General features: G+C 44.8%; 1 protein-coding gene across 4 annotated transcripts in view; it reads left to right on the top strand.

The window, feature by feature from the left end:
* Positions 1-20,976, top strand: part of LOC143124156 (striatin-like) — a 42,477-nt gene extending 21,501 nt beyond the window's left edge. The window contains exons 3-18 of one of the 4 annotated variants that reach the window (XM_076285500.1): positions 1,781-1,854; positions 5,284-5,362; positions 7,707-7,895; positions 9,066-9,201; positions 9,409-9,580; positions 11,226-11,333; positions 12,494-12,637; positions 12,857-12,990; positions 15,863-16,038; positions 16,598-16,645; positions 16,805-16,926; positions 17,289-17,456; positions 17,789-17,929; positions 18,467-18,568; positions 18,716-18,802; positions 19,592-20,976. In XM_076285500.1, the coding sequence (XP_076141615.1) occupies positions 1,781-1,854; positions 5,284-5,362; positions 7,707-7,895; positions 9,066-9,201; positions 9,409-9,580; positions 11,226-11,333; positions 12,494-12,637; positions 12,857-12,990; positions 15,863-16,038; positions 16,598-16,645; positions 16,805-16,926; positions 17,289-17,456; positions 17,789-17,929; positions 18,467-18,568; positions 18,716-18,802; positions 19,592-19,761 (2,050 nt within the window). In that variant the 3' untranslated portion in view covers positions 19,762-20,976. Of the gene's footprint in view, positions 1-1,780; positions 1,855-5,283; positions 5,363-7,706; positions 7,896-9,065; positions 9,202-9,408; positions 9,581-11,225; positions 11,334-12,493; positions 12,644-12,856; positions 12,991-15,862; positions 16,039-16,594; positions 16,646-16,804; positions 16,927-17,288; positions 17,457-17,788; positions 17,930-18,466; positions 18,569-18,715; positions 18,803-19,591 lie in introns of all 4 variants that reach the window. The other 3 variants (XM_076285499.1, XM_076285498.1, XM_076285497.1) reach the window with 3 other exon arrangements.
* Positions 20,977-27,862: the final 6,886 nt, after the last annotated feature.

The following is a 27,862-nucleotide window of genomic DNA, read 5'->3' as shown; positions in this document are numbered from 1 at the left end:
TGTTCATCATTGCATGTGCATCATCGCCTCCCTAGAAAGTATGCAGCTTTTGGGTAGCTAAACAGCAGGTATTAAATATGCAGAATTCATCAGTTCATTCATCATTCGCAAGTCAGGTTGTGTGGATGCCGCTCAATCTGGCGAGCCATCTGCTAGAGTGTGGAAATCTAAAGGGGACTGTATTTACATACATTTGGGTCAGATCAGATCAAGTGGGGTTTACAGTACTGTAGAGTAAATCCTTATTCTTGCCAAAAGCTTTGAGGATTCACGCTGAGGCTGTCTGTAAGGTTTGTGTGTATGTTTACAATGCTTGTTCAATGAACTCATTGAGTGCCAAAAACGTAATATAAAGTTTTTCCTTTCTATGCGTTGAGTGCCAAAAACGTAATATTACGTTTTTAGCTTTTTTTTAAATTACGAAACTAGACACTCTAACACACCTTATATGTGATTTTGGGAACTCTGTGATGAATGGAAATGAAATATATGACGATCGGAAACTCATGAAAACGCACAATCTGGACATTTTATCATAACTCGGTTGCCGCTTTGGGTCGAATCAGTGACGCATGCACGTCATCTCAAAACCAGGCCATTTTCGTGGGTCTATCACTAGGTGGCAGTCTCGCTGATCACTTCCCGGAAAGTTTACAGGCAACACTTCATAATTTCATAAAAGACATTATATCTCAATTTCTAGAAAAAAAAACTATTTTAAAACTATTTTAATGAAAACTAGCCACTGTTTAGCTTGGGATTTCTCAGGAACAGAGGCGTGTAGAAATACACGGTTTGCACCCACTGAGAGCTTAAAGTCTCACCTTTTAAACGAGCCATTGTGTTCATAGCTATAACACAGAATATGCTGTGGCTGTACAAAAATCATCAACAATGGTCTAGATTGCTGGCACTCTAGGACAAAGCTTCCGAAAACAGCTTGGCATTCAATGAGTTAAAAAAAGGCCTGTCAAGGACCGTCAAATGTATGTTAAGTGCACATCCATCAAATGTACCGTTTATGTTAAGTTCACACATCCATAAAACTGTGCTGGCTGACTGTGCCCAGTTTTACTTCCTTATCGATGAATGTGGGCTTGAGATCTCTGCTCGGCATTTGAGTTGCTTTATTATTTTATATTCTTAGCAGTAGAGAGATTGGTATATTAAGGAAGAGCTTTTCAGTGGAAAGATTGCATTATGTCTAAGAGCCACACTGGCAGTTGAATTAGACTTTGTTTTTTTTTAGTCTGTATTTGTCCATTTGTGTTTCCTGGTTGCAAGGAGCGCTCCTACACACCCACACAGCTCAGCCTATAAGGTGTGACGCCTTGGCTGATGTCAGGTTGCCTGGCAACATGTCCCCTGTTCACAGAAGCCTTGAAAGGAATGTTGGGTCATAGCGTGGAATGCAGGATACTCCCAAATTAGAAAAGGGAATTTAATTGTGAACGCATCCATAGATAGCTGTTGCCTTCTCTCCATTTTTGTGAGTGGCCACATACCAGCAGTACAATCTATGCCATTTGCAGGATGATGTGCCACATCTTTTTCTCGGGGTAAAATACACTTGCTTCTCATTTTAGCACCTGTTGATTTTGCCTGCCCCCACATGCCATTATTCCCATCTACCTGTGGTATGTCTTATTTCAAAAAGGATTTTTTTTCTAATAGCAGTTCTGACATTAAGCCGTTGTATGAATGTTATACTTGGTGCACAGATAAACGGACATGTTTGCATGGTCTTACTGTGTGTGCTGTCTCTTCTGTTTCTTCCCAGGGCGAAGTATCACAAGCTAAAGTATGGCACTGAGCTTAATCAAGGCGACATGAAGCCCCCCAGCTACGACTCTGGTAAGACTGCACTGTTGTCATGGTCATGTGACCAGTATACTGTAGCTATAAGTGTTTCTGTGTAAGGGCGTACTCACACTGGGCACGGTTCATTTGTACCGTGGCGGAGTACGGTTTTCTCCCATTTTTGGTCCGCACTCACACTGCATATTATCAAACTGTACCCAGGCACGGTTGAGCTGATGTGCTCTAGAATCTTTGCATAAGTGTGATCATAAGCCCAACAGTCCTCAATCGTACACTGGCATAGATAAGTATAAGTATATATAAGTATAAAGCATATATACTCTTTTGATCCCGTGAGGGAAATTTGGTCTCTGCATTTTTCCCAATCTGTGAATTAGTGAACACACAGTGAGGTGAAGCACACACTAATCCCGGCGCAGTGAGCTGCCTGCAACAACAGCGGCGCTCGGGGAGCAGTGAGGGGTTAGGTGCCTTGCTCAAGGGCACTTCAGCCGTGCCTACTGGTCAGGGTTCGAACCAGCAACCCTTTGGTTACAAGTCCGAAGCCCTAACCAGTAGGCCACTAGCCTAGAAATCTAGACGCACCCTAGCGGCGGCAAATTAATTTGCTCAGCCTGTACGTCTAGTACCAAACCATAGGGATTTCTATTGGCTGACGCCGTGGACGTCATCCAATCACAGCGCTCTATTTTGTTAGAGAGTCTTAAGGCGGGCTTAACAGGATAACGACAGTCCTGCGACGGTGAACAACAAGGAAGGTGGCTATGGCGAACGAAGAGCGGTTGTTTGAATCGGCGTTGGCGTCAACTTTGGAGGAGTTGGACTTGTGCTTTTCTTTGAAAATTGAGCAACACAATGCACTTAAGTCATTCCTTTCGAAGAAGGATGTATTTGCCGTTTTGCCAACCGGATACGGATATGGTCGTAGCGCTGACCTATTGCATGCCTAGGCAGTTTGAAAGACAATTCTCTGCCCGCCCCTTGGATTAAGCGAGGTGAATGGTTCGATTCCAGACTATACATTTCAATGATATAGGATGGCCCGCCAGGCTAGTAGGCCACGGCTGCCCCATAAGATAAGTGTATCGTGTCCGGGTACGTAGGGCTGGGAAGGTAACCGCATTACCGCAATACCACGGTTACATGACCCCTACCGCGGGTCTGAGCTCGTCACCGCCATCACCGCAAAAAAAATTAAAAATATGTGTTAAACATTTGGGTGATTCGGCTTTGACGTTTTCAACCATGACATGTACAATTCCGGTTTGAAAATGTAGCAGAATCTCTGCTTAGATGTCTGCAAGTCTGGCTAGCCTAGGCTAAGTTGAATTCCACTATAATTGGCCTGCACATGTGTACACGTAGGCTTATGCAATGTCATGATGTGTAATGTGATGAACTATCTTATGACATTGATACTCAAAGAACCACAGTTACGTTAAGTAGGCTAACCCTTCAAAACAGACAGGACTAAAAACTTCAAAACGTAGGCAAAAGATGAAGCAAACCCGACCTTTCGCGTTTGTTTTGGGGAGCGATGTTCCAACATTCCATTTGTTTACTATGCGAAAGTAGGACGAGAATTGGCACAATTATAACACTTTTCTATTCTCTCCGTTCAAACTCGATTTACATAAAGCTGTTAAACGTGAAAGCTGTGAAATTTGGCCAGAAAGGAGTCATACATGTTTAGTTCATGAAAGAATTACAAAATATGTTCTAGTTTATTAAGAATTTAACTTACAGCGACATGTAGGTCTAGACTAGCCTCGGACCTACTTTTGTTACAACCTGAGGCAGCCATTAAAACGTGCGGGAGCCTACCGTTGTAACATTTAGCATAAGCAGTGCTAAATTCAGACTTGTTATGGCGAGACCAAACTGTCACAGGATTTAGGGGGTAAAACGATTTGAGATTTCGGTGCTTCAGTGTAATTAAATTTCAAACAGAACCTTGACTCCGTAGCCTACTACCGGTACTTCAACTTGTTCCCAGAAAACCCTAAAAAGCCTCACTGGTATTATTGGTCTTTGCTGAGATGCAGTAATCCCCCCCCACACACATACACACACACCAGGCTGTCATTAGGGACGTTCCCCTTATTACAGCTCATCTGTATTCATGAGGGCTGGATGAACTCCTGTAGGCGGCTCCCTTGGAAGTGCTGATGAGGGAGACAGGATAGGTGTTTGAAGAGTTAGTGTGTGCGTACGGGAGAGCAAGTGTGTGTGTGTGTGTGTGTGTGTGTGTGTGTGTGTGTTTGTGTGCGTTGGTGGAGGTGACTGCCGGTGTGGTAGACAAGTGGGTGCCACACCTGCCACCATCATCCCTCCCCCAACCCTCTCTTTCTCACACACTCTCACACACACACTCTCACAACACACTCTCACACACACACACACACACACTCTCACTCACACACACACACACACACACACACACACATACACACACACACACACACAATCCATACCACCTTTAGAGAGCAGGCATGACCTAGTTTGGGCAAAGAGAGGGCAGCAGGCAGACACACCCGGCGCTGCCAACGCAACGTGTCGCAACACTCGGCCCAGACTCCTCCGTTTCTATGCAATTAGCGCGGCGTCGCGTTCGGTTCTGCATTCACACTGAACTCCAAGCTCAGCATGGCCCGGCTGTGGAGGTGTTGTGGGCTCAGGCAGAACCAGCTGGGCTGTTGGTAGCAGGTGAGGGCCGTCTGGTCTGCAATGCCGAGTTCATATCTGAGGTGGCAGAGTGTCTGGGTGCACCATGCAGACACCATGCAGCCTTTTTGGGGGCACTCTCAATTTTGGGTGAATAATTTAGTGCCTGCATAATTCATTTGCCAAAATTGCCATGTGAATTGAATTTGGCGTGGTTTGGCCAGTGGTGAGTCTCTCACTTGAATTTCCTAAATGACAATGGGGCTGGTTTCCTACACTAGAATTATGATTTATGTTCATAGAACAAATCTCTATAACTGCTTCCTTTTTTCTTTGTTTTACTTTGTGACTGATGTTTTCCTTGTCCACCTAGATTAAATAATTAAATCTGGATGATCTACAATTTACTTGTAACAATCAGGGTCCAGTCATGTATCAATATCATCTTTGTATAATCTAGCATTATCATGACTGAATGATGGTACGACATCTTATTAACATACACATTAAGCTGTCTTGACATATAAAATATCAAGCCATCATGGCAATAGCCAGTACTGGTAACAACAGAGGACCTCAGCTGTTATGAATTGTATGACATGAGCTTAGAGCATGTTTACGACATATTTATGTCAGACAGGGTTCAAGTGAAGTGTTCCCTGCAAACTCTACACACTGACCTCCCCTCTCTCTCTCTCTTTCTCTCTCTCTCTTTCTCTCTCTCTTTATTTCTCTTTCTCTCTCCCTCTTTCTTTCTTTCTTTCTTTCTCTCTCGCTCTCTCTCTCTCTTTCCTACAGACGAGTGCAATGAAAACGAGGCTCCCAAGTCCCTGAACAACCAGCTGTCCTGGAAGCAGGGCAGACAGCTCCTCAGACAGTGAGTATTCCCCTTCCTTCCCCATCCTTCCCCTGTAAGGTCTGTGTGCTCTCAGGCACCATCCCAGGTTTAAGGTCTGTGTGCTCTCAGGCACCATCCCAGGTTTAAGGTCTGTGTGCTCTCAGGCACCATCCCAGGTTTAAGGTCTGTGTGCTCTCAGGCACCATCCCAGGTTTAAGGTGTGGGGGCTCTCAGGCACTATCCCGGCTTGTGGGCTCTCAGGCACTATCCCGAGTTTAAGGCGTGTGGACTGGTCTGTTTAAGATTTGCAAATGGATAATTACGTATAAGGGTTTTGGAAATACATGTAGGTGACAAGTTAACAGGCACTGAAATGTCCTTTGTTTTAAACTTTGGGTCAGTAGGGCCTTCTCAAGGCCAGAAGTCGTAATACTCAAAAGTGGTCCATTTTTATACATAATAGCCGTTTTGCTGTCACACCAATTGTTTTGGTCCAGACATTTTGCTTGTGAATTGGTACTATCTGCTCTCTCACACTCAGCATTTTGCCCAATCAGTTACTCCACACATGCTAGTCCCTCAAGTGTGTGTGTTTTGTGTGTGCGTGTGTTTGTATGAGCGTGTGCTCACATGTGTGCATGCATACGTGTGTGTGTGTGTGTGTGTGTGTGTGTGTGTGTGTGTGTTTGCTATGTGAAGAGGCTCTCTTGTTGTGTAAGAGCAGGAATGTGAGAGTGCGGATGGCCCATGTGCTGGTCAGCTGGTGAGAGCCACTGTGCCAAGTCTCTGCAGCTCCCTGCCGCTGGAAAGCTGAGGAAATGCACACAAGTGCATCATGTCAGAGGCACATATATACACACACACACAAACACACACACCAACAGCATGTTGTTTGTGAAGTGCTGCTCTGCATTCTTGAACCAAACACACACACACACACACACGATGTAACGATTACTCTGCCTCTTCCATCTGTCCCTTACTTCACTCCTCTCTATAAGTGTGGGGCCACAGCACTTTATTCATGACCATGTGTCAAGTGACAGATCGATTGTGCGGGTGTGTGTGTGTGTGTGTGTCTCCTCCGCCCCCCCATGCCCCCCCCCCTCCCCCTGCAGCCAGTAGGAGTTTCCGCTGCTCCGGAGCCTGCGGCCCGGGCACAGCATATCGGCCCGCACAGAGCCGCCATTGATCTGCCATACACATACACACACACACACACACACTCACAGGGCACAGCTGCGCTCCCACACACACACACACATATATATATACACACACACACATACACATACACACGTCATTCATTCAATCAGATTCTCTCTCTCTCTCTCTCTGTCTGTCTGTCTGTCTCTATGTCTTTCACATACACATCCACAGATGCATGGACTTTCAAACAAATGTACCCTTTAGACACACACAAGCACACACAACACATCCTGCACATAACACACGCACACACACGCTTCACTCACTCACACTCATTTAATCTGTTCTCTATCTGTTTCTTTCACACACTCCCACTCACAGATGCATGCACACATGCAAGCAGATGTGCCTTCATGACGCGCGCATATGCTCATACATACTTTCACATGTTGCACAACATGATCTTACTGCCTTTCAAATTGACATGTAACACACACACACACACACACTTCAGTACACACACTCTGACATCTGACTCCAGGGCAGTTCTCATATGCACTTAGTCAGTGGCCTGTGTCTGTTTGAGCGCTCAATACAGGCGACAGGGTCAGCATCTCTCTGGTGATGTGTCAGCTCTGGGGAAACTCGGTGTGCACAGGCTTTGTGAGAGTGCAGCACTTTTTCATTAGCCCCCGTGTCATTGGACCACGTCGAAAATATGCTTCTCGGCAGAAGTTTTGAGTTGCAGTGATGATCTCATCAACATGCATCAACACACACAGACACAAACACACACGCTCATGTGCACACATGTATGCACACTTACTAACTCGGTGTAACAGATTTTCCGTACTGATTTATATTCTTGTTGGTTGAGTTATAGTACAACATGTTTGAGCTGGAGGATTGCGCCATACCATTGCAATTCCTCTCCCTAAACCTCAAAAGAAGCATGCAGCACAAGGGCCGCATGTATTAAATTCCTGTCTGTATTACGGTACTGAGGAAAACACGAAAGCTGGTCTTGACTCGCTGCTGGAGCATTCCGCTACCCATAGCTGGCGACACCAAGGAAAACAACCCCACCACCGCAGATTACAGGAACAGGAGTGTGTGTGTGTGTGTGTGTGTGTGTGTGTGTGTGTGTTATAATTATTTATTTTTCCCCAAGCCACTCTCATGATTCACGCTGCTATATTTTGTTTCTCATGGCGCCCCCTGTCTGCCGCTGCAGGTACCTGCAGGAGGTGGGCTACACGGACACCATCCTGGACGTGAAGTCCCAGCGTGTACGCGCCCTGCTGGGCCTAGCAGGAGACGGCAGCACCGGTGGGGGTGGAGAGGACCGAGGAGGTGACCGATCGTCACAGGAACCCCTGGTCAATGGCACGGACACCAAGCCCAAGGGCGCCAGCACTGGCGGGTAAGTGACCTGCCCCTTCCTAGATTTAGTATATTTTACTGTCCTAATTAGTAATGTGAATTTGTTATTTTTTTACTCATCCTGTTTATGTTGTAGTGTATGTTGTGTGTGTGTGTGTGTGTGTGTGTGTGTGTGTGTGTGTGTGTGTGTGTGTGTGTGTGTGTGTGTGTGTGTGTGTGTGTGTGTGTGTGTGTGTGTGTGTGTGTGTGTGTGTGTGTGTGTGTGTGTGTGATGTCTTGAGCTACCTTAAATTTCCCCTAGCGCATCAATAAAGTATCTATCTGTCTATCTATCTCTTTATCTCTCTATCTCTCTCTATCTCTATCTTTCTCTCTCTCTATCTATCTATCTATCTATCTATCTATCTATCTATCTATCAGCTGATTCTAATTAGCCTTTCTGGCTACTGTATGCTATCCCAGCTCCTTAGCCACTACACTACCACCACCCCGATGTAACAAATCACAGTAGCCAGTGTTGTCCATCTGTGTGCGGTCACTGACCAGATACTTGTTTTGTAATTTACAGTTTTGAAAGAGAGTGAATTTACACTCCAGTAAGTAGAGATGTCTTCAGGGAATTAAATATCATGGCTTTAATGTCTTGGTTTGCCACCCGAGGCCCTGGGGGTTTGGTGGGAAGTGTACTTTATTGCTTCATAAATCTCCTTTAATTTGCACCTCGGTCTGACGGACACATCACTCTAGGCTAAAGAGTGTGGAAACTGGAAAGGGAATATGATCAAAGTCCATCCTGACCATACTTGCTATCAGGTGTCCACTTGAGTTGACACAGCCTGACTAGCCTATTAGAAAAGGAATGGAAAAGGTTGGCTGTTGTTTAATTTTCATTCAATGATTCAGACAAAGCGTGTTTAGTTAAGGAAAACAGTTTATGTAAGCTACCTGTAGGTTGTAAAAGGTCATGGAAATTTCATTAAAGGCTCTTAATTATCTGAGGTTTAAGAACCGAATCATTGTTTTGTGTCGAGTGAGTGCGGGAGTCTTTCTAGTTCCATAGTTGTTGGCCTTCTCCAACACACCTGTCCACAAGATGTGTGCAAAAGTCCTTTGCTTGATTGTTCGGTTTAAGCATCCTTGAAAAGTCATGGGAGATTTTTGAAATGTTAATGAAAATAGATTGGAACTCTGTACTCTGTCTGGCCCTCAGGAAAAGCCAGCTGTCAGACTCGAGTGCTGTGCTGGAGGCCTTCAAATTCATCGAGAGCGCGGCTGCTGAATTCAGCGATGAGGACGACGACGAGGACAGTGATGGGAAGGACCGGACCATCATGGACTCCGGCACGGTGAGTGGTGCTGCTCCCTGAAGGTTTCTATCTTCTATTCTCATGCATACTCACTCACTCACTCACTCACTCACTCTCACTCTCTCCCCTTCTCTCTCTCCCTGTCTTTCTTTCTCTCACTCCCTCACTCTCTCTCTCACTTTCTCTCTCTCTCTCTGCTTTCTCTCACGCTCTTTGACCTGAGACTAACTTCCTCTCCCTCTTCAGATTGTGAGGAAGAAGCCCTCCTCCTCCTCCTCACCAGCCATGTCTCCCTCCAAGGACGGTGGCGAGGACATGGACACGGAGGAGGCCCTGAAGGACTTCGACTTCCTGTCCAGCCCGGACGAGATGGACACGTCGCCCGACCTCAGGAGCTCAAGCGACGGCACTGACTGGGGTGAGATGAAACGCCTGTGGGGCGTGGGGTGAGAAATCGGGGAGTCAGAAAAGGGAACAGATCAGTGAGTTACCTGTGATGAAAGAAGTGCCTTCTGTTAGCTCAAGATCACTAATGATCAGCTAAGATCCACACTATCCAGTTTTCGTTTGAGCTGACAATGGATGTCCCGTGTGGACAAGATTCCATGTGTGTGTGTGGACAGTGATTTGTATTTAAAACGAAACGAATAGTGTGGATGTAGCGAAGGGAGGGGAAACATGGACACCCATTTGCACCCTGCCTTTGCCTGATATACCTGAACACTAAAATGCCTCTTTTAAAGGAGCAGTCAGTGGTTTTATGACATTTGAAAAATTCTGCAAGACTAAATTTATTATGCCTTTACTGTCCACAGTCGCTTTCAGTTTTTGTTAAAAAAAACTACTTGCTGCACCTTTTAAGGTAGCACTCAGCTATGAAGACGCATTGTTAGACCACCCACATTGTTGAAATAGCTTCTGTTGTACTGTGTCTGAATTGCTAAATATTTTCCATCTTCAGTGCATTGCATGGTATTTATTACAGTCGAAGGACAATGGTTTTAGTCTTCACATTCAGACCATGTGAAAAATTCTGTCTATATCAGGTTTTAGTAGTAGTCTGGGTAGAATGAATATAACTCACATTTGCCTTTTTTTTACTTCAGTGACAGGTGATGGTTCATTTATTCTTGAGAGGTCCATCTGTGGTGGCAGCAGCTGTCTTCCATGATCCCATGTCACCTTGTTGTTGTGTCCAGTTTTCATTTGGTTTATTGCACTATGTGCCTGTTTATTGTCTGAGTCCTCCGTGTTAAACCTGTGATTCCACCCACCATCATTCCTCTGTGTGTGTGTCCTCGGTCCTCCAAGCTCAAAAAGACATAGGCGTAAGGTCCCAGTTAGTCCCCTTCATAAAGCTCAATGCCCTCTATAGACAAGACCCTTAAGGCACAAACCTATAGGACCGGCAGCCCCACATGTTCATGAGGCCAAGAGTTAAAAGTTAAATATCTGCAATACGTTTTGATTCCTGAAGCGGAAATGTATAACTCGAGCTTTGCATTATGAGACTAGGACATCGGCCATACTTCACAGAGTCTGTTCAAGCAGTGACGCAGTTATCATTATTATCTGCCACAGCAATATATGAGTAGATTATAGAATAGAAGGATAGAGAAATGGACTCTTGTGTTATCACACGTCGTCCATAAAGTGGCCCAGATATAGAAACGAAAGAAGTAACAAACCGATAACACGGAAACTAAAAGAAGTAGACGTATTCATGAAAGAGTAGTACGTGAGAAATGCCTAAACTGAAAGACAAGATGGCACCAAAGCTTAATGCTGGCTCATCATGACAGAAGTCATAAGTGGGAGGAAATTGCTTGTCGGATTCTAGATTGCTCTTTAAAAGACCGAAGTTCACAGATGAGGTATATTGCATCCTGAATAGCCCCTCTTTCTCTCTCTCTCTCTCTCTTTCTCTCTCTCTCTCTCCCTCTTTCTCTCTCTCTCTCTCCCTCTGTCTGTCTCTCTCTCCATCTTTCTCTCTCTCTCCGTCTTTCTCTCTCTCTCCCTCTGTCTCTCTCTCTGCCTGGGCTCGCTGTCTCCCCCTTGTGTAGAGAAAGAGGATCACCCTATGGGGGAGGCCTGGGACGTGGACCAGGGCTTGATAACCAAACTCAAGGAGCAGTACAGGAAAGAGCGCAAGGGCAGAAAGGGGGTGAAGAGTAAGTTGTGCCCCAGGGGGTCCATTACGCCTCTCCTTTCTCTCGTTCTCTCCTTTTTTCTCTATCTGTCTTTCCTACTGCAGAGCTCTATAAAAAATACATTGAAAAGAAAAAGCACAGTATAGCACAAGCATTTCCTCTCTTCCTCCCTCCACTCTTCACCACTCTCCTAGACCCTCTGCTGTCTGTCCCCAGAGTGTGTGTGTGTGTATGTGTGTGTGCGTGTGCTATTTGACCTTTCTGTCCTGTGTTTTTCCATTCCATCAGCTGTCCTTCATGTCTCATTGTTAGGCATGTGAGTGTGTGTGTGTGTGTGTGTGTGTGTTTCTATTTCCAGGCATCTGTATACACTCTTTTCACCTATTCTGCTTCTGACCTTGCGTGGCTATTTTCAGCTTTTGTTACATAACTTGGGTTCTCTTTTCTCTGACTTTTTTTCTGCATTCCTCTACAACTTTGCTTTCCTCCTGATATGTCTGATTTTGGTTTCTGTATTCTCTTTCCTTATGGTGGTTTTACATGGGCCCTTAAGGGGAAAATCTGGGGCCGATCCATAACCATGATTGGTCTCCAGCCTCTCCTGCCTTAAGTGCAGTTTACTAGTCCAGTTAATGTCCTCCTGGGCCACACCAAATAAAATGGCGCCTCTCTCCACCGCTGTTCGATTCCTATTTTCCTCTTTTCTGTTTGCAGCTTTGCGTCCTCCTCCACCTTCACACCTCCTTCTTCCTTATCTCTGGGGTTTGAATTGCAGTCGGGCAGAGTGAATGGCTCTCTCACTGAGCACCCGTTCCCCATGCCCTTAAAAGACTCTGCCATAATAGCGCGCCTCTCTCTCTCTCTGAAATATGATGTTCACCTTCACTGCACTGATTCACTTCATTCTAATCTCTTTTCTTTCCTCCTACTTATTTGCACATTATGCTCTTAGAGGATTTCTCCTCTCATCCTCTTGTTCGTTCTTTCTTTCTTTCTTTCTTTCATTCGTTCTTTCGTTCTTTCTTCCTCGCTGTGCTGCGTTTTGCTGTGCTCTGCTAATGCTGATGGGAACTGGCTGTGTCCTGCTCTCTCTCTAGAGGAGCTTTCATCATGGTTTCGTGTTTAGCCATTATTGAGTTCCTGTTCTGTCCTGTCCTGTCCTGTCCCAATCCCCACCCCAGGGCCCAACCGCTCCAAGCTGCAGGACATGCTGGCCAACCTGCGGGACTCTGAGGAACCGCCCCCCCTCCAGCCCCCCGTCACCCCACCGTCACGGCCCAGCGTCCCGCGGCTCAGCGAGCACGATGGTGGCCGCCCGGACGAAGGTAAAGGTAACGGTCGGCATGAACTTCCTTTAACCTTTAACATCAATCCATGAACAACGGATGCAAAATAGCCATGTTGGCTAATTCTGCCACATTTACTTTTTCACTGTACATTGTCCATGTGAAGTGAAGACTCACTTACTCACACTCACACACACACTCACTCACACAGCTTGGTGTATGCAGTTTCTTTTGACCCCTCTCTGCTCCCTGCTGCAGTGGAGCTGACCTTCCCCCCCACCTCAGGGAAGTCCTTCATCATGGGGACAGACGAGACCACTGAGAGCGAGCTGGGCCTCGGGGAGCTGGCAGGACTCACGGTGGCCAACGAGGCCGACAACCTCACCTACGACGTGAGTACTCACCTGTGCAGAGAGGTCAGAGAGGTCGTGAACTGCACAAGGCACTGGACTGGACGATGGTCAGTGTATGAGAGGTTGCTGCTGTTAGCTGTAGTGGCAGCAAACAGATGGATTCAGTATATTTGTGAGGTTGTATCCACCTTATTCATGAAACCAGAAATCCGTCCGGTTTTCATCTTCCGTCCATTCTGTTTACATTATAACTTAGTGCAGTCTCAGCAGGGTCTAGAATACACTAGAACAGTGTTTCCCAAAGTCTGGGCCACGACCCACGGGTGGGTCGCAGGAGATTTTATTTGGGTCGCCAGCACAATTTATTTTGTGTTATAGGCCTAACTGATACCATTTGTCATTTGATACCAGAAAAGCTAACATTTTTCTATTAGGATGTAGTTTGTTAACTACTACAGTCACGGTTTTGTCATAAAAGCTCATGAAACTGGCGCATGAAACTGGGGGACGAACGCATCGCAGAGGGGGTGCCAGAGCATGGATACCTCTCAAAATGAAACCGTTCTGTGGGGCGCCTGCCATGTACCTCGCAGTTGCAAACGACATGAATCCGCCTATTTGCACGAACATTAACAGATACCAGCTCCCTGAACTTTACCAATTAAAATCTAGTGACCATGCTGTCAACTAAAGCAGACATCCATAGACCGGACATAAGGCCATTCAATTTGCATGTATAGTTTCGATTGTAGATGCAATCTTTTAGCAACCTCTGATTTAAAATTCACAACAATTTAAATGGACATTTTAAACACTATTCCTCTCGTTTTCTACCTCGCTAACTCCAAAGTAAAGGCGCATTCTTCCGGCTATTGCGCAAAAGCCTCTTGTTCTGATATAACGACTATACAAAATAATATAATACAACAATACAATTTAATGACTTGAGTTATTTGCTGTTTACATCGGAATTGACGTCCACAGTGTTATGGACCCATTTGTCTGCAACGCAACGTAGCCTACAATTTTTTTTTAGAAATACAGGAACAGCTTACTATGCTGACGAATGACGACTGCGCAACATGCGAGAATTTCCCCAATCTTTTCAGTAGTCATTTCCAACATTTCACGCTGATGGTGCTCAAAATGCAACACAACCGTGTTCAAAGCAGGATCTATCTATCTAGATCCTAGGCTATAGCAATGTATGGGGAAGGCATAGAAACGTTGGAGAATCTGTGGCCTAAAACAATATTGGTGGTTGCAGGGTTACAGGGTAGATTTGAAGTGAAATGGGTCGCGATGGTCTGTCATTTTTAAAAAGTGGGTCCCCAGAAAAAAAGTTTGGGAAACACTGCACTAGAATATGCTTCAACTTATATTTCTTTCAAAATGTTGACAATTCTGCACTCAATATGGATATTCTATATATATATATCAGAAAAATATAAACGTTTGTGTTTACATGGCTTTGGATACAACAAGACAAATTGTCTACAGTACCACCACATTAAAATCTATACAATGCAGCTTCGGCCGGAAATAGAATGAGGTGTCATGGCGACGCCCATTGCTGGCTGGAGAATATTGTGTGTGTGTGCGTGTACAGTATGTGTGTGTGTGGTCGGTCTTGAAAGATTTGTTCTCTAAATGATGCCCTTTGCTAAGTTATTTTGATAGCATTACATTTATTAGTTGAATCTCTTCACTTGTAATTTTTTCCAAGAAGAGACCCTCTGGTGAAATGCTAATTTAATTTCTTATCTGCTGCTAATTATAGGAAAAGGTTCCTTAATTAAACCCAGATGAACTGCAGAGACTTAAGTCCTCAATTAGGCTAGCTGCTCTCAGCTCTCTACTGCTTCCAGTGTGTTGGATTAGCTATTCAATATAATGACTCAAATACTTTTTAATTTTTAGAAATTATTGAATTATAATTATAGAATTAAATAATTCTATGCTAATCTTGTGCTTAAGTCATTCTGTATTGTCTATAATCAGTATCAGAAGCCAAGGCCTAATAAGCTACAATGAAGTTGCGTTGCCAGAAATCAATGGCGTCCCATTGTTGTAAGCAGGCCAGTTTTGAATGAGGGTAATTACCCTGCATTGGCAACTGGCTCTGGCAACCAAGCAGGTCACACAATATGCAGAAAGGCCTCATCAGAGTGGAGTGGGGTTAGTCATTAATTTCCCATTATGTCTGGGCTCCCGTGTGGTGTGGTGTGGTGTGGTGTGGTGTGTTGTGGTGTAGAAATCCTATGAGAGGGGCCACCACTGCACTGGAGGTGGTGATTGGTGGGGCTCATTTGCTTGAAGTGCTCTTAAATGATGTAACGAAAAGAGCGGATAATGCAAATATCATTATGCACAGCCTATTACAGGAATATTTCAGAAAATGAGGTGTGTGTGTGTGTGTGTGTGTGTGTGTGTGTGTGTGTGTGTGTGTGTGTGTGTGTGTGTGTGTGTGTGTGTGTGTGTGTGTGTGTGTGTGTGTGTGTGTGTGTGTGTGTGTGTGTGTGTGTGTGTGTGTGTGTGTGTGTGTGTGTGTGTGTGTGTGTGTGTGTGTAGTGGTTGATTTGGCAAAGGCAGCTGATGCTCATGTCACTGGGAGTTAATGCAGCACCATTACAGAGTTAACCATTTCCCTAAACAGAGCCGAGGAAATAAACAACACAACACTATACTGGGCTTTGCACTGACAAAACTGAACACATAAACAGGAGTTATACGAGAGAAGTTGCTTTGACAGAATGAAAATCAAAGTTTAAAGAGGATCATGAACATGCCCCCAGAGTGTATGTAGTGCTGTAGTTGTAGTCTGTACTAGGCGACCTCAAGAAATAGAAATCTATGTGAAAAATCGCCGGAACTCTCCTTTAAGCTCAACATTTTTTTTTTCCACCTATAGATCGCCAACAATAAGGATGCCTTGCGGAAGACGTGGAACCCCAAGTTCACCCTGCGCAGCCACTTTGATGCCATCAGGGGGCTAGCCTTCCATCCGGTAGAACCGGTTCTTGTCACAGCGTCTGAGGACCACACGCTCAAAATGTGGAACCTCCAGAAAACGGCACCCGTCAAGAAGTAAGTGCTGCTCACAAGAACTACACAGCCTTACAATGACATAACAACACACACACACACACACACACACACACACATACATACACACACACACACACACACACACACACACACACACACACACACACACACACACACACACACACACACACACACACACACACACACACACACACACACACACACACACACACACACACACACACACACACACACACACCTTGACACTAACATGCACTGTATGTGTGTGTTGTAATTTAGAACATTTTTTTTTAAAGTTTTATAAAAGTTCTTCATTGCCCTGAAGAAGACCATGCTCGGTCGAAACATGTTGGCTCAATATTTTAAAATGACTTAAGCCAGATGCAATAAAGGCTTTTTAAAGAATTCCTTCTCCTCTTTTACATTCGAGTGCCTGGGACCTGCTATTACTTCCTTGGATTTTCCCTACCCCAAGAGCACCGCTTGACGACTTGATAACTTCACCTGAGCGCCTGGTTGAACCTCTTGCATTTCTTCATAAAATCACTGTCTAAAACCCTGTCTTCCTTCCCAGTAGGAGTGCCTCTTTGGATGTGGAGCCCATCTACACGTTTAGGGCCCACCGGTACGTACTCTCTCCTGCCTCTGCCTTTTTGGCTGGACCAGTTATTACTGTCCCTTATATTACTGGTACAACGCCTATTGGAGCTGAGGCTATTCACTCAGGTCTTTAAAGGGATAACGGCCATAAGGGCTTTGAGTGATGCGTGTTGTCTCTGTGCAGGGGTGCGGTGCTGTGTGTGGTGATGAGCAGTACGGGTGATCAGTGTTTCAGTGGAGGCCTGGACGGCACCATCCAGAGCTGGAACACCCCCAGCCCCACCATCGACCCCTACGACTCTTACGGTACGTATGCGACTCTCACCCACCACTGACTCACTTCTATTATTTATAAGCTTCAAACGTTTTGCGGAATTACTTGTCATTTTAATTTTTTTCCCCAACACTTAATCATACAACAGGGACAGGTGATTTGTTTGTTTGTTTGTTTGTTGCTTGGTTGGTATATATATATATATATATATGCCGTTACACAAGTTAATCTGCTTTTAATGTCAAATAATTCAGTCAGGCAAAATACATATACTTTATACATACAAAATACAAAATACATTCTATATTAAAATAGAGGCATGATGAACATGTACTGTATGGCATTGGTGTTAGTGGCTGTTAAAGTGAACGTGTGTGTTGTTGTGTTGTTGTAGAGCCCTCAGTCCTGCGGGGGCCGCTGTGTGGCCACACAGACGCAGTGTGGGGATTGGTGTACAGCAGCGCTCACCAGCGCCTGCTCTCCTGCTCGGCAGACGGCACCGTCCGACTATGGAACGCCTCCAACATCAGCCCCGCCCTGGCCGTCTTCAACGAGGACAAGGGTGAGCGAGGAGGGTGGCCTCACATACTCGACCAGCTAACTTCTGACTGACTGTCCTGAAAAAGAGATCATGCTTGTGTGAACGAGAGAAGCAACATTTGTTTTTTTAGTGTTTTTCAATGTTTAGTCATAATGTCTTTACATGTCTTTATATTTAGTGTCCAACAATATATTCAGTTTCTTTTTTTTAGTTGTTTTTTTAGTTTAGTTTTTAGTTTTTTTTTTTTGTGCATGTCAAGTTTCCACTAGCTAAAAACTCACTTCTCTCAAGATCTTAAATTTGGGCATCTTCATGTGCATGATCTCGTGTGTGTGGTCCGTTTCTCTCCTCAGAGCTGGGCATCCCATCCTCTGTGGACCTGGTGTGCAGTGACCCAGCCCACATGGTCACCTCCTTCAGCAACGGCAGACTGGGCCTCTTCAACATGGAGACCCGCCAGCTGGTCCTGAACCTGGAGTCCACAGTGGAGCCAGGTAAACTCCTCAGACAACCTCAACCAGCACCCACAGTCAGGGGAGTAGCCCACATAGCAGATTACCTGTTTGAGTGAAGAAGTGTTGATGCAGCAACCAGACAGGGCTGCGTTGGTCATGGAGTGGTGTGTTGTTTTGAAAGAGGAGACCAGGCTGGTACAGTGTACCTGTGTCTGGATAATATCCAATAATATCATATGACCATGAATGAGTGCCTGTTACTGGAAAGAAACATGAAGTCACAATCTACTTGGACAAGTTCATAGTGGGGCTTGCACAGAGCACTGGTTCTCAAATAGTAGTTATGTCACTACTGGTGGATCTGTTTTCATATCAAATAATTTAGTCACCTGAGTGGTGGTCTTAACAAGTTTGGACAGTTGTTGCCATAGGTTACGAGGGAAACATTTTAAAGGTGTACAGTACACATCAGTAAAATGATACTCTCTTGCCCCTTAAGTCTTAGAGCTCTTTTATTTACGTCGTAAACGACATGTGCGAGGGTCATGTACTAACTGACAGGCCATGTCCCTACAGGTTCTCTCTGTCAGATCAATAAAGTGCTGAGTCACCCAACCCTGCCCATCACCATCACCGCCCAGGAAGACCGCCACATCAAGTTCTACGACAACAACACAGGTACCCACACACAGAGACACGCAGAGACACACACAGCCCTGTTGGGCTGCTTCTCAGAACCGCCACCGCAGATGCAGACACTTTACAGACATGTCCTATTAAAAGCCCATCATGGCTGATCATATTTGTTCTGCTCTGTCCCCACAGGGAAGCTGATCCACGCCATGGTGGCCCATTTGGATTCCGTCACGAGCCTAGCTGTTGATCCAAATGGACTGTATCTGATGTCGGGAAGTGAGTGCCAAGCAATTAGAAATGATTTGCCTCTGGAGAATATTGTTGTAGGCCTGAAAGTTTAGAGTGTCGGGCACCAAAGTGGATTATCGTATTAAATCAAAATCTCCTGTATCACACTGCAGTTCTTTTGTGTGAACAGCAGGGAGCACTGTTGGCACCTGAAGAGTTATAGTAGACCGGCAGAGAGCCAGAACCTTTGATGCATGTTGCCCACATCTGGTCCTAGAGAGAAGGGATTATGTGTGAAGTGTTAATGCTTTAAGTGCCAAAGTGCCCAGGCTGTCTAAATCCCTCCATCCTGTTGAGTCACTACAAAAATGAAAATGTGGCTTTTTGAACTTAATATGCAAATAAATCCTCACGCAATTTTGTTGTGAAAATGAGGCCTAAGCCCAAGCACTTTCTTCTCACATAAAGCATCTAGCATTTAAATGTAAGATGATTCTAATCTAGAACACTTTGATGATTCTTATCCAGAACACTATCAAATTGCGTGAATGGCTCCTCAAGGTCCTTTAGCTCTCTTTTCAGCGTTGGCACAGTGCACGCTGTCCCGGCTTCATCAACGGCAGACGCACAGTGGCTCAGACTGAACCCTAAATTACTCCAGCCAGCAATATATGGAAATTTGATGGCTGTGTTGGGCTGAAATATCAACAACCTTCCACAAGAATCACAGACTGCATCCCTCTGTGTTTTCTCGTGATTGTGCGGTGGTAAGAAAAACGCCTGCATGTTTAGCTTTCGCTGATGGTTTCTCCCTCTCGGTGTCTCCCCCCCTCGCAGGCCACGACTGCTCCATCCGCTTGTGGAGCCTGGAGAACAAGACGTGCATCCAGGAGTTCACCGCCCACCGCAAGAAGTTCGAGGAGTCCATCCACGACGTGGCGTTCCACCCCACCAAGTGCTTCATCGCCAGTGCCGGGGCCGACGCTCTCGCCAAGGTCTTCGTATGACCTGGGACCTGGGACTCCGCCTCCGACTCTGCCTCGATGAGTCCGGCCCCCGGAAGCAAAGTCACCTCAGGACACGCACCTACACTGGGGATGGGGTCAGATTGGATGGTGGGGGGCAGAGCCATGATGACCCCCCCCCACCCCCACCCCACCCCCCACCCCCAATACCTCTCTGTGCCCCTTTCTCAGTTTTTCTTTTTTCTCTTGTTGTTTTTCACTTGTCTGGCTTTCTCCCTGGACTCCCTGGACACTGCAGCTCTGAGCTGAGACTTCCCTGTGAAGCTGGCAAGGAGGGGGCAGGGGAGATTGAAGGAGGAACGGAACATGGGGGGGGGGGGGGGGTGAAAAGCGGGCTCGTTTACAAAGCAAACCCTCTGCCCCCCTCCCGTAACCCCCTATACACTTGCATACATACACACATATAGACAGACAAACACTTGTCTGTTTGTCTGCAGCTACTGGGCGACCTCCAGCACACAGTGCTTGATGACCACCTGCAGTGGCAGCAGACTTGAGGACCTTTGCGGGCAGGAAATTCTCCTGGAGAAATGAGGGATTGATTGGTTCGGTCTAGCTGGTTGATTAGACCGAACCCGACATACAGCCACCAAACCCACAACGCCTCTCCCAGAGACTCCGGAGCAACAGAACTTGTTGTTGTTTTGTTTTTTGTTTGTTTTCCTTTCATCAAGGCGGGTCTGCGTCATGTTGCCATGGCGTCAATATGTGAGTTTACAGGCTCCCCCCGACCGCCATTATGGAAGCCGTCAGCTTCTGTCAGTTTCCGGGTCCCACATAGCTGGTCTTAACCTTTACTTTTAAAACAGTGATTGACTAATGTGCCTTTGCTGCAAAAAAGGTCTTGAAATGTTCTTTTATCAAGCATTTTCTGATGGGGGTTGTCCACAAATTGTGGAACATAGTGGTCTCTATTTTAATTTCATTGGATGTAAAATTAAAAATACTTATAATAAACAAATATATAAATATAAATATATATATAAATATATATATTCAGTCTTAAACCTTAAATTTCAGTCAGAATTTTGAGTGCTCTTTTTGATACATTGTGGAAGTGTGTGTTGTATGCAGTGAATAGCAATGCTGGCAGTTTTAGAGATACTGTACCTAAAAGTAAACATTTCCTGTTGTCCATAAAATTACTGGCTTAAATTTGAAACCTTCAAATAAAAGAGGTCTTCAACTGCAAACTGACATTGTAGCATCTCAACCCTTTCATTTCAAATAAATAGGTAATTTGCAGCTATCCCACGACTGGGGAACAGCTGGTATGTCTGCTGTTATGAGCTCTGGTGAGCAGTAGGTGCAATGCTGTAAACAGGTGTAACAAACAAGTAATTTCCTGTGTATTAGCCACATTGTATATAAGCTGCAGGACTATGTTTTATGTAAGTTCAAAGAAACAAAACCATATTAATAGCATATGAACTGCCCCTGTGGAGAGAGAGGGCAATGGAAAGATAAAGGGAGGGGGGAAGGATGGAGAGGAAAGGGAAAAAGGGAAATATTTAGTAACCTGGGGCCGTATTCACAAAGAATTTTAAGGCTAAAAGTAGCTCCTAACTGGCAAATTGAATGGGCGTGTCACTCCTAACTTTAGGAATTAGGAATTTAGGAATTTAGGAAAGTAATTCACGAAGCATTTTAGACCTAAAAGTAGCACCTAAGTCTGGGACAGCTTAAAAGAAGTCAAGAGGACTCCTAACTCACTAAGACCTATTCACAAACAGCTTTTTGCGGCATTTCACGTCGCGATGTTTTGAAATGCGTATGCGGCAACAGGAGCTTCCAATCGCGAGGGAACAATTTTGCATTGTAGGCATAATACTTGTGTAGCGCACGCATTCTCAGACCTGTCACCTGTCACTCATCATCGTAAGGGAGGTGTTTGGAATCATTCTCGCGTTATAATCATCAGCCAATCAAGGTGGTCACTTCAGTCAAGCTCGTGCATGAGTAATGACGTCATCCATAGCAACGAAGACTCACTCTTAGTTTAGGAGTTGTCATTTTTCATTACTAAGAGTAGGTCTGAAAGGCTTTGTGAATAACTTTTAAGAGAAAACTCCTAGCTAAAATCTTTTAGTGCGATTTAGGAGTACTCCTAGTGGTAAGATAAAAGGCTTTGTGAATACGGCCCCTGGTCTATGGGTGGGGGGGAGGGGACTGGTACTCTGCACTCTGCACTCTCCATTTTAAATATCTGGGTTAGTGAGCAAATCAATGTATAAGCCGCGGCTAATAGTTGGGAAATTACGGTATGCTCTGCATCCACCACTGTAAAATATGCTTTGAATGAATATGAAGGCTAAGCACCATTTTACTTTTGTTCTCAATGCTTGATCATTTCAGAGAGGCAAATGTGAAATGAATTTCCGAGTCTCATTACGGAGTCCAGCAAGGTAATTACTATGCTTTGAATTTTCAGTCTGATTATGGCCCTGTACACACATACCCAGATATTTTTTAAAACAGATATTCTTTTTTTTTTTTAATGCGTTGTTTTATTTTATTCTGTCCACACAATTTTTTTGTTATTTTTTAAATCTGTTTAAGAAAATATTCAGGTATATGTGTACAGGGCCTACAGTAGACCGTATAATTATGGTCTGGAGAATTCCCACCATACAGAGCAGTTTGCCATCGTCAGCCAATGACCATGCCGGTCAGTTGTGGACTTGCATGCGTCCTCCGCTTATTAGACAAGACAGGGCTAGAACTCTCCATGGCCTCATGATGACTTGGCAGAACGCTTTTGATTTGTTTGGTGAGGTGAAGTGTAATCGAACCCAATCACCTCTATAATGAGATGCGGACGTGTATAGTCAGGCCCTGATGGTCAAGCAGTGAATGGATCATACACTTCCTGGGACTCCACAAACCCAACAGAACAGAAAGGGTAAATTATGTTTTGAGGTCTCCCTCTCTAGACAGACAAACAGCCAAGGTGTAAGGCTTGGTGATGTGTGACCAGGGATGTAGTGGAGGATAAACGCAAGTAAACGCAGTTTATCCACCTCTGACATTTCAGAAATAGAGTTTATCCACCTCTCAAAATAGTTTATTCAACTATTGCAACTCTTAACATTCAAAAACCACACTGTATTATCCACATTCACACACTCATCAACACTCTAGGAACCATTTAATACCACTGGTATTGTTATAAACATTGGACAATAACCTCCACCATCATCAAACATGTTCTGAATGCCTTTTAAAAAAAATGTAATACCGCATGGCGCAGTCCACCTCACCGTGATCACAGAATTCATAGTTTACCCAGCTCTTATTTTACCACTACATCCCTGTGTGTGACCGAAGCAACTAGGTCTACTACAGGACCTAGGTTTTTAGCATGGCCTGTTTAAGTGCTACACGCTGATACTTTGGGGATTTTCATTGTGTAAAAGGGCAACTGCCACATGGATGACATTCTCACCTACCGGCTCTTTTTTCCATCGAAAGCTTCAGTCCTGTGACCCAATTCACCTTTTTCTTGAAGATGGCTCTAGGCACTGACATGGCATTAAGCCTAATTCAACTATCTACTATCCTCAGACAGAGACTGAAGGTTAAGTGGAAATCCCCCTCTAATCACATTTTGTACGCAACGGCCATAACCTCCTGCTCAGGCATATAATGCAGTGACTGGTCCTAAGCAGAGGCGGACAGAGTAAACAGCTTCATTACTTGAGTAAAAGTACAGATACCCTTTGCTAAATTTTACTCAAGTACAATTAAAAGTACAACAGTCAGATGTCTAAGTAAAAGTACTGAAGTACTTGTTTTTAAAAGTACTTGAGTATCAAGAGTACAAGAGTAGCCTACATTTTCGAAATATTGCATTACTACTGCCACAGTGCTTACATTTATGTACAGAAACGTCCTACATGGAGTTATGAAAAATGTTAATGTTAATACCTTGGATAATGTAAAATGAATTGGAACTAAAATCAAGTCATTTTCATCTTTTTACCATGTTGCCAGGGATGGGCAGTATTTCTATTACATGTATTTAAAATACGTATTTCAAATACAAAATACTATTTTGTAATTGAAACACTTGAAGCGAAAACTATCATTAACTTGTTCAGAAAATTGAAATAGTCTGGCGAGGTGGGGCCACAGGTTGGCACATTCCCGGGATGGACCTTCTGCGTCTTCAGCCATTGTTTCGTCCATGGTTTCGTCTCTTATCTAAATCTGACCATGGAGTTGACTTTGGCGGAAAGCTGAAGGTGCTTGCTGATAGGCTGTCCCAATCAGTGGCGCCTGCACAATCCGATCACGTTTGAGAGGGAAACAACAAATTGAGGGTTTCGGAGATTTTTCTTTTTTTTCGAAGTAGTAACGGGTACTCATGGTTATGGATAGAAATGTAGTGGAGTAAAGAGTACAATATTTGCCTCTCAAATGTACTTGAGTAAAGTCATGAGTACTCTCCAAAAATGATACTCGAGTAAAGTACAGATCCCTCAAAATTGTACTCAAGTACTGTACTCAAGTAAATGTACTCTGTTACTGTCCGGCTCTGGTCCTAAGTGTATGTGAAGCTGAAATCAAATAATCTAGAAAGGTGCCATAGTTTTGTTCTGTCATGAGTTCACTGCCCTCAATAATGTTTCTCTAAACTTTAATCCCTTGTAGATAATTGACGAATATGAGGTCCAAAAATAGTTTAGATTATATATTTTTTCTTTTGTGTTAAGAAGTCTTGTCAATTAACCTTCCTGAATTCCTGAGCCAGGATGAGGGAGGAAGAAATCAGACAGCGTGTGACACAATTAATTAACTCCTGATGTCAAAATGAAGTAGATGTTGGACACTCCATAAAAGCTTCGTTGCCTGGATGACAGACCCATCACAGGGAGGACATGGAGGTAAGTGCAGAGTGTTGTAGCTTTGTGATACGAGTTAGAAGGATTGCTTTTGACTGAGGAGCTTTTCTGCTTGGCCTTTGCTTGAATGCATATGAGGGGAGAGTATTATACAGGCCATGTTGTATGAGGAGCATGTTATTTTTAAGCTCTTATTGAGAGACGGAATGTACTCTTAGTCACATGAACTCATTTGAGGGCAAATATGAAACGTGATTCAAATCTGCTTGCAAAACATTTTATAAAACTGGCTACCCAAGATGTTTTCACCCTAAAATTAAATTTGGTTAGAGGAACATTCATTGGAAAGTATAATTTACTCAAGTGTTGAAGGTTTAAGTTCATTTGCTGAATGATGGCTATGACAAAAGTGACATTTTAGTTTCTCAGCGGAGTGAATTACTGTGAACAGTGGCTATATGGCTTCATGCTTTGTCATTGTCACTGACGGCTTGCAGACGAATGGGGCTGAATTGAAATAGCTTTTACTCAGGAGATTAGAAAACGGTCATTTCTGCCATGGGGATGACTGCAGGGTAACATTTATCAGTGGTGTGGAGAGGGGATGTTTATCCTCAAACTAAATATTAGTAAAATATTAGTATGTATTATATAAATATTAATAACAAACATAAACCCCCTACCTCGTCCCAAGCGTCCTTGGGTATCTTGAAAGCCACTGTATGAAACTAAGTTATTGTTATTTGTTACTATTATTAAATGTATATAAAGGTCATCACTGTTCATTCTAGTGCATCATCGAGTTATCGTTATTGTTTGTGAAATAATTCCTTAGCTTGTTACAGTATGTGACAGGCATTCTCAGGTAGGTAATCATGTCTGGTGTTTATATAAAGACATCATCATTGTGTTTATTATGCCATTCAGGTGCATCAGTCCATTACACACAGTGGTTTATGTATAATGTTTATGCAGTATTGATATAATGGAATGACTCTCTATCACTGAAGCTCACTAAAAGTTGATACAAATTCTGGTTGCGTTCCTTCCTGGTTTGTCTGCGGAGGAGTGCGCTCACTCTGCTCAGGGTAATTTGTTGGCTGGAGTGGAGGACTCGGTGTTCTGTTGTCTGCTGATCCTCTTGATAGTCCACACATCCCCTCGCCCCCTCACTAAAGGATGTGATCAGAATGAAACTTCATAGGGAAGCCGTTTACAATCATTGAGAGAACTCTAGCCTCCGTTCTATCACTATGAATGAAAGAGAAAGGAGCAATGGCAAGCCAAACTCACACCTGTCGGTTTAGAGTTCCCATAATGCATAGGCAGGAGGACTGATGGATCGTTGATCAATCATTGCTGGCCTATAGGCTGAGCCAGACGTCCAGGGCCTTTCCTGGAAGATTAGTGCCTGCTTGAAGTATTTAGCCTGTTGATCCCAGCTAATTCTCTGCAAACAAGTTCTCAGCCAAATACGAATAATTCTTCAGATCAGGGGTATATTATATGGATTCTCTGGATATCACATTAAACAATAGCTGTTGTATTATGTTTTTTTATTATGTCTATTATATATTTGTTATATTATTTTCTATCCAAAAGGATGGAGTAAATAGCAAAGAGTATGAGAAGAACCAGTGTGGACGACCTATTGATTGAAGTTTTGCTGTGCAGTGTCCTCTGCATGTCTTGGCAGAAAGATCTAGTCTCCTACTTGGGTTGTCTCTAATGTGTCTAGCCCAGTTTGCAGCGCCACCAGCAGGAATGTGGCTCTTCTTTATGTCATACTGACTCATTCCATTAAGACTGTTAGTGTGTGGTTTATGCCTGTCAGGGTGTGAGGTGAGCAGAGGAGTGGAGTGGGGAGAGCTGCAGTGTCTTACTGCGCCACTCGCCTGTGTGTGTGTGTGTGTGTGTGTGTGTGTGTGTGTGTGTGTGTGTGTGTGTGTGTGTGTGTGTGTGTGTGTGTGTTGGGGAGGGCCCCTCCCCTTCCTGTTCTGCTCGCAGGGATATCCCCGCCAGTGCTGTCTGAGAGAGAGGAAGAGAGAAAGATGGAGAGAGGGTGAGATGCATAGCTTCAGTTGGCTCCAGCCACGCTGCTGACTCCACCTGTGTGTGTGTGTGTGTGTGTGTGTGTGTGTGTGTCTTTGCTCAGGCAGCCCAAAGGTGCCAGGAGGTGTGTGTGTGAGTGTGTGTGTCTTTGCTCGGGCAGCCCAAAGGGGGACAGGAGGTGGGTGTGTGTGTGTGAATGGTGAGGAGAGAAGCAGTTGGGTGCCGCAGCAACAGCACACACTCTCTCTCACTCTCTCTCTCTCTCACACACACACACACACACACACACACACACACACACACACACACACACATGGGCTCTTGTGACTGAACCAGCAGTAGCTGTGCGGCCGAGCGCAGGGGTCTTCCTCTTCCTCCTCCTCTTCCTCCTGCTCCTCGTTAGACCGAGCGTGCAGACCCAGATCCAGACCCAGAGCATGGATTCGCGGCCGAACCGGCTGGTGCCCCTGGTAGCGCCAGCCCTTGCGGCCCCGGTGGGACCCCCCATCTTCAGCACGGTCCAGCAGCAGGACTACACGGCCAGCGTGTGGCTCAGCAGGAGGGAGAAACTCGAGCACGTAAGCACCTCGCATCGCCTCTTTGCCTCGGCTGCGATCTCATGGGTGGTGTGTGTGTGTGTGTGTGTGTGTGTGTGTGTGTGTGTGTGTGTGTGTGTGTGTGTGTGTGTGTGTGTGTGTGTGTGTGTGTGTGTGTGTGTGTGTGTGTGTGTGTGTGTGTGTGTGTGTGTGTGTGTGTGTGTGTGTGTGTGTGTGTGTGTGTGTGTGTGTGTGTGTTGGTGGTGTTGGAGGGGGGTCAGGGAGTTTACTCTGGTGGCAGTGGCCGCAGGAGGCTGCTCTCTGGAGGAGAGGGAGACTGGAGAGGGACAGAGACATATGCAGAGAGGGTTGTCGTGGAGACAGCATCAGTAAGTGGCTGTTGTGAGTGTACAGTTTTGCTTGAGGCATTTGATGTTCTGTCTATCTGTGTGGGTGTGAGAATAAGCTGCTGAGTGCATGTTAATTCTCTCATTGTCTCCTACACTATTTTTTCAAAGCTAAATAGATTACCCTGGCAAGGTTTTAGACCACAAAACGCTGAGGGAGGCTTACCTGAATTTTTCATAATAAGGATACTAACATAGAGTCCCATATGCAGAGCTTTCATATCTTAGGCTACTCTGTATGCTG

Source organism: Alosa pseudoharengus, unplaced genomic scaffold (genome assembly GCF_046254945.1).
Source record: "Alosa pseudoharengus isolate Yale_2024_CS ecotype anadromous, Long Island Sound unplaced genomic scaffold, YU_APseudo_1.1 YU_APseudo_1.1_scf_15, whole genome shotgun sequence".
Lineage (NCBI taxonomy): Eukaryota > Metazoa > Chordata > Actinopteri > Clupeiformes > Clupeidae > Alosa > Alosa pseudoharengus.
The sequence above is the reverse complement of the archived record's forward strand: the minus strand, read 5'-3'. Positions and strand labels throughout refer to the sequence as shown.